The following is a 12,349-nucleotide window of genomic DNA, read 5'->3' on the forward strand; positions in this document are numbered from 1 at the left end:
ATGTACACTAATAAATCGGAAAAGTCAAGCATAAAACTTTTGTTATAATTATGCATTCTATGGACTTCAATGGGACTTATAGTACATGAAGCACTTCACCACGACGTCACCACGTGACGTCTATAATTAGAAAATATGCCTTAATGAAAAAGTGAAAAATTCAACACTACCCCGGGGATAATTAATTTCAATTTGTAATAATAATTATGTGAAAACATCTCTGTACCATGAAAAGTTCTGCTAGAATCCTACTGTCCTATCACAGAAATAATAATTCAACACTTTCTGACGAAACCGTCCCAAAATTTTTATATTTTGTTCATTACAATGAAAAAAATGCATTAATTCCCGTAAACCACACGATTCTAGCAGCACTTTCCAAAAACAATAGAATAAGAACTTAAAATAAAATTAAGTTTCAGAGTGTGTGGCGTAGTGTTGAACTTTTGCATCTTATTTGTTACGAACGACAGAGGAAAGACTGATCGGCAAGTAAACACCCTCCCTGCTATAATTTCTCGAAGAAATTCTTGAAGTATATTACCATACCTTATTCATAAGCTTTATTCCCACATGAATCATACCTGATATTCATTCTTAAGGCTTTTAAACTCCAATTTCTTGTGTTTGTTTACATGAATTCTCGTTACGTTTCACTTTCACTCTGCTATTGCATGATCAACAGTTATGACGTCACGAGTTTGGTATTTAACCCCTGTGATAACTACAGAGACCCAGAAACGACAAAATTCTGTTTGTATTATGCCTCTGCATATTTTGATTAATTTTTACGACCTCAAATCAATCTTAGATATCGATTATAAGAAATTGTTATCTCTAAACTTCACGTTATATAGTTTACTTTGACGTCATATCATATAGGCAAGTAGAAAATTTGGTTGTAACCTTAACCTACCTGCGTATATGATGTTTTTATGAACAAAGTTTTAAAAGAGCCTATTGTGTATCAGGCTTTTGAGGATTTTTTAAAAACAAAGTCTGATACAGAGTTGACGTCTTTATTTCTCTCAGACCGTGAGGCTGTGAGTAAAATTAAACGTTGCCTGCTGCCATGGTTGGAAATATTACCTACATTTATAATGGGGGACGCAGAGGAAACATTGAAAAATAAGAAAAGGGGATGACATGGACTGAAATACACTTTGAGAGTTATCAGATGGGTTATTTATTATGGACACAATAAGATTTTACAATATATTTTGAAACGAACTGAACACAAAGAAACAGAGCCTGCGTTGTTTAGGAACATCACAGAGACTGAAATTCCCGAAGAATACCTTTTATATTTACTTGGCTGCTACAGTGGTGATTTAGAAACTGTTAAAATATTGCTGAGGTTTATCAATAATGACACACTTAACATCGTTAACGGATCTTCCTTTACAGGTGCGTGTCAGGGTGGGCACAGGTGCGTGTCAGGGTGGGCATTCGAGAATAGAGAAGGAGCTATTAATATGGGCAATTCACATCTTCGCTGATGGCAGTATGTGGCGGTGGATTTGAAAGTGAGGCAAAGACTGGTGTGAATCTAAAGAAAGGATATTATAAACTGCTCACATTAGCATTTAGTAAGGGACATGCAGGTGTAGTAAAGGATCCGACAAAGGATGGGACCAAAGTCAATCCTCCAGTTCGTTCTAAAATGTATTTTTACCAAAACACCACTTGAAGCTGCATGTAAGAGGGATCAATCGAGTATTGTGAAAGATTTGCTAGAGGCAGGGGGTGATGTCAAGCTTAGAAGTTTTGATACAACGCCCTTAATAAGAGCATGCACGTGTGGAGATGAACGTAAAGTACAACAACTGCTCGAAGCAGGGGCCAGTGTCAATCAAATGAATGATACTGGATTTGACACACCACTGATAGTGTCTTGTGGGCGTGGACACATGAGTATAGTAGAGAAGCCGCTAGATGCAGGAGCAGATGTTAATCTAAATGATATATATGATACACCACTGACAGCGGCTAGTCAGAGTGGACACATGAGAATAGTAGAGAAGCTGCTAGAGGCAGGAGCTGGTGTTAATATACAGGACTCGGCAGGGAGAACACCTCTACATAAGATACTTTTATTTTATACTGAGACTGAGATACCCTTTAAATTGAAGGATAATGCGGACCCAACTGTCTGTGATTATGAAGAGTTATCATCAATTAGTATTGCTTTAATCAGGAATAAATTTGAAATTATAAAACAATTATACTCAGTCATATAAACCGATGTTGCATTTGTTTGACTGCTAAGGAGTCAATACACAAAGAGAAGTGATGTTAGATAGCAAGGATGATATGGTGGTTAAAAAAGGAGTATTGGATATGCAGAGGTTAGGATGTTTGTTTAGAACTGTATTTTTAAGTAAAAGTGACGTACTGAAACATCTGTGAAATCTGGGTCTAGATGCCAACCAGTTGATAAAGTTGTATCAAAATGATGATTTTGTTGATATGAAACCTCTTCTGTTTACACTAATGATGAGGGATGGATATTTATAGATAAAATCTAGTACAGAATGTAAGTATACTTGTGTAGGCCGGGGCGGATGTCAATGTGAATTGCAGGATGTATCAAGAGCATTTAAGAAAGGAATACTTTTATAATGGCATATTAATTAACTCTGCATTAGTTAATCTGGGGGATGATATGACTGTATTAGACAAAAACGGCTTCTCCCTTCTTGAGAGGACACAGAAATTCCTAAACTTATCAGAAAAGAAGACGAAGATAACGTACCGGTGTGTGAAAAAGTGTTTGGTGAATTGAAGAAGCATGTGCGACGATACTCTGTGTGATAAAATATATTTTACATCATTTATTATAACAATATAAAAAAATGTTACTAGAATGTGTATATTTCTTGCAATCCGGGATGTGGATATTTGTTACATTAAAGGACATGATTATCAGTGTTCATTCTAACAAACATGATATTTATTTTCTTTTCAAAGCATAAGAAGGTTCTTGTGTCACCATTGAAATATTAATTGGTTGTCCTCATCCTACTCAGTGTAATATCATTGGGCTACTAGGTAGGTGAGAAAATATTTTCTTTCCAGGAAATTTCAACATATTTGTTGAAAAGATAAAAGGAATAAAAAGAAAAGGCATCGTGTCCTGGAATATAAAAATGTTTTGCGTCAAGAGGTTTTTAATCAGTCGTTGGGGAGAAGGCAACCAAATATTTTTTTTAAAAAATGTGGCTTTGTCTTCATGCATGATTACATTATTAATTGAATATGAATTAGAACATCAATTCATTGTATTTTAAATTCTGACTTATATTTCTGTAACATAATAACCAGTCCTAATTGTTCTTGTGGACTACTAGAAGATGCATATCATTTCTTTTTTGTTTGCAAATGTTATGTAGCAGCAGGAAATTCCTTAGTGAATAATCTATTATCATTTAATTATTTACATGTTATAGATGCACATTTAAAGCTATTAGGCGATGATTTTCTTACTATTGAACAAAATGCTTAGCTTTTCAAGACTATTCAAACTTTCTTAAATGAATGTGATCTTTTTTCGAAATAAGTTTACTCTTTTTTCTCTTACCATCCCAAACTATATTTGTTGTACATTTTAATATTTATTTTTATTCGTTCCTTTCTATTGCATGTACCTTTCTATTGCTACAATGTATAACATGTATGTTGTAGACCATAATATATATATATATATATATATATATATATATATATATATATATATATATATATATATATATATATATATATATATATATATATATGTAAATCTTTTTAAAAAAGAAACACAAAACCTTTAGTTTAGCTTAATTAATATTGTTGTAAAAATTCTACTAATAATTTTAATTCTACAGTTTTCCCGCAAAGTTTGACTATGACGTCACAATAGACGTTTGTATGTAATGTTCCGCTTATTATGACGTTATGACGTAATGTTGCTATGTTACGTATTATAGAGCTTCTGAAGATTTGAAATGAAAGCGCTTAAGCTAAACTAAAGGTTTTGTGTTTCTTTTTTTAAAAAGATTTACATGTAAACTACCGAGCACTTTGAATTTTTTACTGTTTCATATATATATATATATATATATATATATATATATATATATATATATATATATATATATATATATATATATATATATATATAAAGCACTAAAAAAACCAACAACACTGTATATCCTAAATGTCGGATCTACTAAGTAGATACAAGGTCATGGATGGGAATTTATATAAAGCACTAAAATGACCAACGACACGAACAATAAAAATTGTCAAATTTTCGGGACGCCCTGTCCCTTCCTCAGGACAAAGAAAAAAGTTAAAAAGTCATAAAAACAAAGGAAAAAGAGAAACAAAAAGAACTAGCACTACTACTAAACTACTAAACACTAGATATTTACATAATTACATGTTGAATTGGAAATATTAAGAACACTGATAAAGAAAGAAATCCAGACCGCTGTGAAATGCGTCCGGTCTATCGGGTATACTCAGGTAAAGTGCGATTCAGATATTTGAACGAATTAATTATGATAATTAATTACAATAATCAGTAAATCGTGCATTGTTTCATTATTTTAAATTAGGCGTTACTTTACTTAATAGAGAATAATCAAAGAAAAAATAGAGCCAAGCTCGTTGCATAGCAACGAGTAGGTCTTCCGTTGGAGCTGTGGACAGGAAGTACCGACCTTGGGTCAAGGTCACTGCACTTTCTTATGTAAACAACCTTTTCTTCTCATCATGAGCCTCCAGTGAATCTTAATTACAAAGTTTTGCTTAAGGATGGATTCTTCTCATATTTCTTATAATTGCAGAATCTTGATTTTCTGAATACTCATTATTCAGACTGTGTTTACTTTTTTAACATCGAAAAACTTTGGTGAAATCGGCCTTGATTTTCAGTCAAGATCATTTGAAAGTCAGTCCTAAAAAAAAGTACTTTTACACAGAAAAGTATTGAAATTTTGGCATAGGAATAAATTTTGGTGTCAGAAAAAATACCTTGCTTACTAAAATTAAAGTTTTAACTCATTATTGATCACTAACTTACATGAATTGAGTTAGTGGAAAGAAAACATGAAATCATCGATATTCAACAAATATACTTAATCCGAATTTCCTCGAATTTTCGGAAAAAATTCTGATTTTTCATGAACTCACATTAAATTTCATCTCAATTTTTACAATTGAGCATATAATGTCAAATATTTACATTTCTCACTGTTGATTCATCAAATGTTTAAGATTAATTTACAAGGTAAAAATGATAAGGTAATCGGACTAATTATTGAAAAAAATTAACCCGAATTTTCTCTAAATTTTCTTAAAAATCATAAATGTATGAATTATTTTATAATATCTTCCTAAAATAAATAACCACATAAAGATAACAAATCATGGATATAAATGAAGACACACATACCTTTATTTATTATACTTACATAAATAAATATTTATTTCACAGGTATTTCACGCAACTGACATCTAAATTCCGAATTTCCTCTGTCATATAATTTATGATAATAGTGCTATTCATATGGGAAAAATCTTTCATGTCGAAATTTTAGGAAATTTTTCATACAATTTATTCATTGAAAAATTTAGTTTATTCAAAGGAACTTAATTAAAATTAAACAGTTAAATATTAAGGAATAATTAATAGCTAGATTTGATAAACCTTTCAATACTTCTTAGAAAAATCATAACTTAAATAAATAGTCTTAGTGTACAAAACTAATAAATATACATCTACATAACATTTAACATACTTTAACTTTTTTACATTCATAAAATCCATACTCTACATACACAATTATAAGTATAAAGTAAAAACAATCTTCAACTGCAATAAAAATACCCCGGTATATCATTCATTATCACATAACACTTACTTTGATTCAAATATTTTGTTACAATGTACATGATGTACTGGTCAACATTTGCATAATGCACAATGATATAGTTACCATGAAAATAGCATCCTTTGAAAATTCTACTAATGTTCAGAAATCTAGCTACCTGGTAATCACATAACACTTACTTTGATTCAAATATTGTGTTACAATGTACATGATTTATTGGTCAACATTTGCATATACACTGTACATGCACAATGATATAGTTACCATGAAAATGACATCCTTTGAAAATTCTACTAATGTTCGAAATCTAGCTACCTGGTAATCACATAACACTTACTTTTTTTCAAATATTGTGTTACAATGTACTGGTCAACATTTGCATATACATGCACAATGATATAGTTACCCTGAAAATGACAATTCCTTTGAAAATTCTACAAATTTTCAAAAATCTAGTTAACTTTCACATTTGGAAGCAAAATATTTGTTCAAGCATGAAATTACTTTTTGAGACTTTGTAACACGAACATGATTAGTGTCTACTATTTGCTCTGAAAGTAAATTCAGAATTCCATCCTGAGGGTTTCTAGTGTAGGCCATTTGCAAAAACCTAAAGTTTAACCCACTACCTGCAATTTTGTTGGCCATGCTCTTACTTAAAATCTTCTCCCTAACTAAATGTTCTAAAGAAGGTGCATTTTTATGAACCTCAGAACTGTACTTAAAGTTTTCAAAAGCATTTGAAAATGTAAAAGAAGCAGCTGAATACATGGAGCTGGTTACATCAATCCCAACAGAATTCACAAGTTTCTGTAATGCCATCACATCATCCAGAGCATTATGAGCACTGTAATCTAATGAAAGATAGTGCTTGAAAAGTTCACTCTGTGAGTAAGATTTTAATTCTGGATCAAAAAGTTTGAAAAGTAACTTTGTGTCTATAAATCCAGCTATGCATTTTGAAAACTCATCAGTTTTCCCACAAGCCTCAACAGCATTTAAAAATAAATGACAATCAAATGATTTAACATTATGACCAATCAAAACTACCTTTGACTGAAACCTTGAGAAAAAATCAAGAATGGAATCGACAGCAGCAGTGAGTTTGAGAGCATTAACTTCAACATTTCTACAATACATTTTTCCTGCTAAAAATGTAATTCCGGTGACTTCTGCAGCTTTCTGTGTGATAGGAACCTCTGGCGTGACATATTCTGAGAACACTTCCTCTTCAAACACAGCTGCCATCTGTGTGATATGAGAGGTCCTTGCTAAAAATGAAGAAACTTAAACTGTTCATAATTAATATTCACAAATGTTCATGTTCTTCTCCAATTTATTAACATAAGCATTAGTTTCAGTAATACTGAAGGGAAAAAATGTTTCTATGATGTTTTTTTTTAAAATATTAAACACAATTTAAAAATCACATACCTAGTCCTGTTGATTCAAGGTCAAAAAAGATCAAAGGATTCTCTTTAGAAATCTGTAGAGGCTGTTTTAGGGGCTGGGTAACAGGAGCTGGAATGGTTTCAGTGTCATTCCCAGTATGCAAACCAATACCGCAAGAGTAAGTTGGCCCCTCTCTTGTTTCTTTGCAGGCTATCACTTGTTTCCTTAAATTTTGTAAAAATAAAATCTTATGTATTAACTTTCAAGAGAAATGTAAAATTTTCATACATATTTAAAGTATATTGTATCAACCTAGTCACCTTTCTGCCTTGAGAAATAATCTCCTCCTCTTTGCCTTCGTAGTTAGTGACAATGCCTTTTTACGACCAGCAGACTTGTCCTTTTTTGCAGTCAATTTTTTGGTGTGTCCGCCTGGTGATAATCCCATTTTTTTGTTGACCTAAATTTAAAAAAAAAAATCCACATAGAACATATACCCAGTATTGCATTACATGAAAGCTAAATTTCACAGATGCATGATGATTCATAATAGAGTGATCAAAATAATGCAACACAGCCAAAAACAGTTACAGAAAGTAAGAATGACTACATTTAGCAAATTACCCTGTGCTGCAGAGGATCAAATGAGTGATCAAATCTATTACTGTACTTTCATCAATTTTTGTTTGCTTCAATTTTCGTGGATTTTGTATATCAGACATTTTCGAGAATACAACTGAATAATTTTTTAATTCAATGAACATTTAATTTCATGAATCTGCTCAACAACAAGATTCTTGAAAATTGATGCTCAACGAATATTGATGAAACCACAGTAATCAATAGGATGAAATTTAAATATATTTAAGTTATAAAGTGTACCTCAATCAAATACCGTTGCCCTAGGTTTTTCTGTGCTACACTAGCTGCAACTCTGTAGCCAATAGTACGACTGAAGAGGCGGGATTTATGTGCCTTGGAAGCTACTGTCTTGTTGAAGCTTTCATTTGCTTGGGTGCTTCCAAGATTGGCAAGGTTGGTGCTATGTTTCTTTAGTCTGTTGAAAATGCTTAAAAGATCTTGCTTTAGGTTCTCACTCTCTAAAGGCCGTCCATAGGGTAGTGAACTGTATTTCTTTGTTGTATTTCTTTTGTGGTGGCACCATACTTCACTACACTGGCTGTGGTCGTTGAATGGGTGAAGAGCCAGAGCATCAAGGCCTTTCTCTATCCCGGTGGGATTCCCCTGGTTTTGAGAGATCATATAGTTGAAAGACTTCTGAATGTATTTTATCACTTTTGATGATAAACTGTTGTGTTTCTTTTGCAGCGCATAGAGTGAATTGGATACATTTTTTTTAATATGATTTTTGTCGGAGTGCTTTTTGATGCTTGGGTCTATTTCTTTATGAATTCTTGACATTGTGGTTGTGTCGTCATCCCCAACTAGTGCCTCTACTTGAATCCCTTTCTTCAATGTTGATTTAACCAATTCCACCACCATGTCAGATTCCATGGACTTGGAGCTACCTGTAAAAATTGCATGGACTATTATTAATCATTGAATTCCAAAGGAAGCTCTTCTTTTAAAATACACATATCATTTTATTACAGAGTTATTCTGTCAGATCATACTCCATATGGGACAAGCTTAAACTAGAGGTACTGTGAGCAATGAGCTCACTAAATGACACCCCTTGCCTGCTATAAAATAGCAGTGTCTATGTTTTGCTATGGTAATCCCAAAATATATGTGTCCAATCAAAAAGTAAAATAAAAGGTGTACAATGCCAATATGTAATATATATTCTGTGAAAGTTTCATTAAATTTCACTCCATGGTATAAGAGGAGTTGTGAATAAAAGATTGGTACCCAAAAGCGTAACAGACAGATGGACGGACGAACAGACGGACATACCGAGCCTTTGGCTCAGGTGAGCTAATAACAGAGAGTGCTAATTTCAAGCATCTGCGATGAGTAGTTTCAGATAAAACTGATACAAAAATTTGCTACAGCTAAACACACTGACAGAAACACAAGGATAAAACAGTATATCCCCCTCTCATTACAAGCAGGGGTTTTAAAATGTTCTAAGAAAGGGCTGATTTTAAAGTAGAAATATCAAAATTATTGGTACAAAAAAATACTGTTTTTCTGTATTCATAATCCCCAAAATTAACCTTTGCAGGGGGACCAATATTAAATCTGAGGAATTATAATTACCTGTCCAATTCCTTTTGCATTCATGTGGAACTGGGGCTTGGTTGTTTTTTTCTGCTCGTTCACAAATTCTACATGATTTGTTCCTAAAGCTATAACCCACAATTTTTCCCGTCTGGCTTCCTATCATTGAGCAGTGTCCTGTAACATAACATAAAAAACATGAGAGAATATAGCTAGTAATCAAGCATATAAAAGATCTTTGTGACACAACTTTGAGAATAAAATTATGTTTAATGACGGTAAATCAAATATTTTTCACTTTGAAAAATACATCTATACTAGTAATTATTATGCTATAAAGATGGTGCTTTTTCTTACTCTCTTTTTGCCCCCCCCCCCCCCTTCAGTAACTCTCTCTACACTCAACATCTATAGGTATAAAAAATTTACCAGTAAGGCTGTCATATGACCTCCCACTTCCTCGCTTTTGCCATGCCCCATCTACACTCACAGTAATGGAGGAAGATTGATTGCTCCTTAAAAATTAAATAATTATTAATTAATGAATATCTTTTAGACAAGAGGTAGGCTCATAGGCTATGATTCACAAGAGTACTTACAAGCAAGAAAAAATCAGAAATTAATACCATAGTGAATGCTATCATTGGTTTTTAAAAACATTTGAATGCATATACATGTACAAAATTAAAATTATTGAAGTTCTTGCAGCGTGAAATTAAAACAATTGGCGATTGTTATTTTTTCAACATATTGTGATTCACTATTCATTTTTAATACATGTTTAATTAATCCAAATACATGTAATGTTTTTCACTGCACAGCATTTTTTACCAAAATTTACTTGATTACCGGTAGTACATGTACTTACATAGATGTTGTCAGGACTTCCTGTTCAAGAGCTTCCTGAATTGTTTCTGTTGCAACTGACTCTGTGGCAGATCCAACCTCTTCCTGCCTGCTACTCAGTAATGTTCGACTGACAGGTGGGACATTTAATTCAGCAAGTATTCCACTGATCTGTTCATAACCAATACCAGTATGTTGGACAGCTGCAGAGGAATTTCAAATAAATGCGTAGAAATAAATATAGGTCAACAGGAATTCACAAACGTAGAATATTTGTCAATGTTATAACAAATCACCTGCAGCTAGCTTGCTGTTAGCATCCCAGACTCTATTGTGTCTCTTTCCAGTAGGCACATTGTTAACATATTGGCATTGGGTATTCATGCATGGTATCTTGAGCATAGCTGCAAGACCAAAGGTTATAATTCCTGTGCAATGAGACAGTTGGAGGGGTAGACCACACTTTTTACACCCAGACAGTCCATCTGCCAGCACTCCTAATTCAATAACTCTACGTCCTGCCCTCCAGTCCTTGTCCAGTCTAGGCTTGTTTCTTTCCTAGGAACAAATCTCTTGCATTTAAAACATGTATGTTAAACATAAATATCTACATTCTCCTTTTTTATTTATTAATTCACATGTAAATTAAAAATTTGAGTAAAAAAATGTCAAATCTTGTCTGTTTTCCTTGATTTATTCTTGTAAACCTTTTTTTCTAAATTCTAGATAACACTTAAAATAAATTAAATGGAATTGTCAGGGAACATATACATAATGTTTTTCTTTATTTGTTACTGTGATTTATCTCTTTTTGTGATTCAATACTGCTGAGTCCATTTATTGAGTCAAATATTACAATGTTGAATTTACTTTTTTTTTCCACATTCCGTTTGATTTTGCACCCTTACAAGGTACCTTACTTTTTTTCCAAACACACAATAAAACAGCTAAAGACTGATGAACAATCTGAATATTGTAGTCTCAAATGATTTATTTTTTTTTTTTAAAAGAATTGTATTATTCATAATTTATATCAGTAGTATCCACAAACTGATCGTTGCTGACTTGTGTTATGTATATACACTGAATTAAACTGATCGCGGGAATAAGCAGACGATGGTACAGTATTAAAACATTTTTATTTGCATGCGAAGTAGGCCTTGTGTAGAAATATAAAGACATACTCGATTTCAAAATGATAAAAAGTATCAGACATAACTTACATGCTCACTGCATACATCAAACGAAGCGACGTCAGGTAAAGGTACACCATCACCCGCACTGCAGACCACAGACGGCCTATCGCAGGGGTTTTCATTTGGTTTATCGCTACGGGAACATTCATTCTGTGAATAATTATGATGCAGAATCACATCTTCTTTTTGCCACCGCTGTCTCTGTGCTTCTGTGACTCTTTCATACTGCTTATACTTGGTAGACTTTGCGAAACGACCCTTTTTACGGGGTTGCTCCATAGTTGACAGCGATGTTTACCATTGCGACCGGTTGTCGCAATACAAAGAAAATAGATGAAATATTTATTTATGTGATTTAAATAAATCTTATATTTTGCTTAAAAATAAAAATATCTCAAGTATTTCATCTGATGGGAACAAATAAGAAATTTACATTTTACGACATGCATAATGTATGGAGACCCATTGACGACGTAAAATGTTGACAAGAATCCATCCTTAAACATTTTTTCTCTCTCAGTGACCTTCATTTGCCAGAAAGACCTTTGATCAGGGTGACATGACACATCCTCCAATCATAAGTAATCTTTGTTTCAAGTAAGAGCCTCCAATGATTTTCACTTACTAGTTCATAGCCTGGAAAATAACAGATTTCTTCTGTCAGTGACCTTGATTTTAACAGAATAACCTTGGCTCGTTATCAAGACAAACCTTCAATCTGAAACAACTTTTAGAAATTCATAACTCTGACAGGTGTTTTACAACTTTTCTGTCATTGGCCCTGAATTTGTTAAAATGACCTTATTTTAAGTCATTTGAAAATCGGCGGACTATAGTCAATTTGTATCAAGT

At 32.8% G+C, this 12,349-nt stretch overlaps 2 protein-coding genes across 2 annotated transcripts; one reads left to right on the forward strand and one right to left on the reverse strand.

Annotated features, from left to right (window-relative positions):
• The first annotated feature begins 1,628 nt into the window (after positions 1-1,628).
• Positions 1,629-2,240, forward strand: LOC134247919 (ankyrin repeat and SOCS box protein 13-like). The gene has a single exon (XM_062730320.1). It carries the CDS (start codon positions 1,629-1,631, stop codon positions 2,238-2,240), a length of 612 nt encoding a protein of 203 aa, XP_062586304.1.
• Positions 2,241-6,161: 3,921 nt separating this feature from the next.
• On the reverse strand, positions 6,162-11,806 carry LOC134247904 (uncharacterized). Its single transcript, XM_062730314.1, has 9 exons — positions 11,525-11,806; positions 10,598-10,859; positions 10,324-10,504; positions 9,885-9,970; positions 9,495-9,632; positions 8,154-8,800; positions 7,592-7,731; positions 7,314-7,495; positions 6,162-7,150 (listed from the first exon to the last, which is right to left on the reverse strand). The coding sequence occupies exons 1-9, from the start codon at positions 11,774-11,776 to the stop codon at positions 6,336-6,338; spliced, it is 2,703 nt and encodes a 900-aa protein (XP_062586298.1). The 5' UTR covers positions 11,777-11,806; the 3' UTR covers positions 6,162-6,335.
• Between the last annotated feature and the right edge of the window lie 543 nt (positions 11,807-12,349).

The sequence above is a fragment of the Saccostrea cucullata genome, unplaced genomic scaffold (genome assembly GCF_032062105.1).
Source record: "Saccostrea cucullata isolate Sc308-1 unplaced genomic scaffold, CSIRO_AGI_Scuc_v1 ctg1520, whole genome shotgun sequence".
In the NCBI taxonomy this organism is placed as follows: Eukaryota; Metazoa; Mollusca; class Bivalvia; order Ostreida; family Ostreidae; genus Saccostrea; species Saccostrea cuccullata.

What these genes read in the sequence shown, in the direction of transcription:
- LOC134247919 (XM_062730320.1), top strand. Translation starts at nt 1,629, where the DNA reads ATGGGACCAAAGTCAATCCTCCAGTTCGTTCTAAAATGTATTTTTACC.
- LOC134247904 (XM_062730314.1), bottom strand. Translation starts at nt 11,776, where the DNA reads ATGGAGCAACCCCGTAAAAAGGGTCGTTTCGCAAAGTCTACCAAGTAT. An exon ending in TTGATGTATGCAGTGAGCAT is followed by an intron (nt 10,860 to 11,524) that starts GTAAGTTATGTC and finishes ATTTGTTCCTAG; the next exon opens with GAAAGAAACAAGCCTAGACT. An exon ending in GAAGTCCTGACAACATCTAT is followed by an intron (nt 9,971 to 10,323) that starts GTAAGTACATGT and finishes TTAATTTTTAAG; the next exon opens with GAGCAATCAATCTTCCTCCA.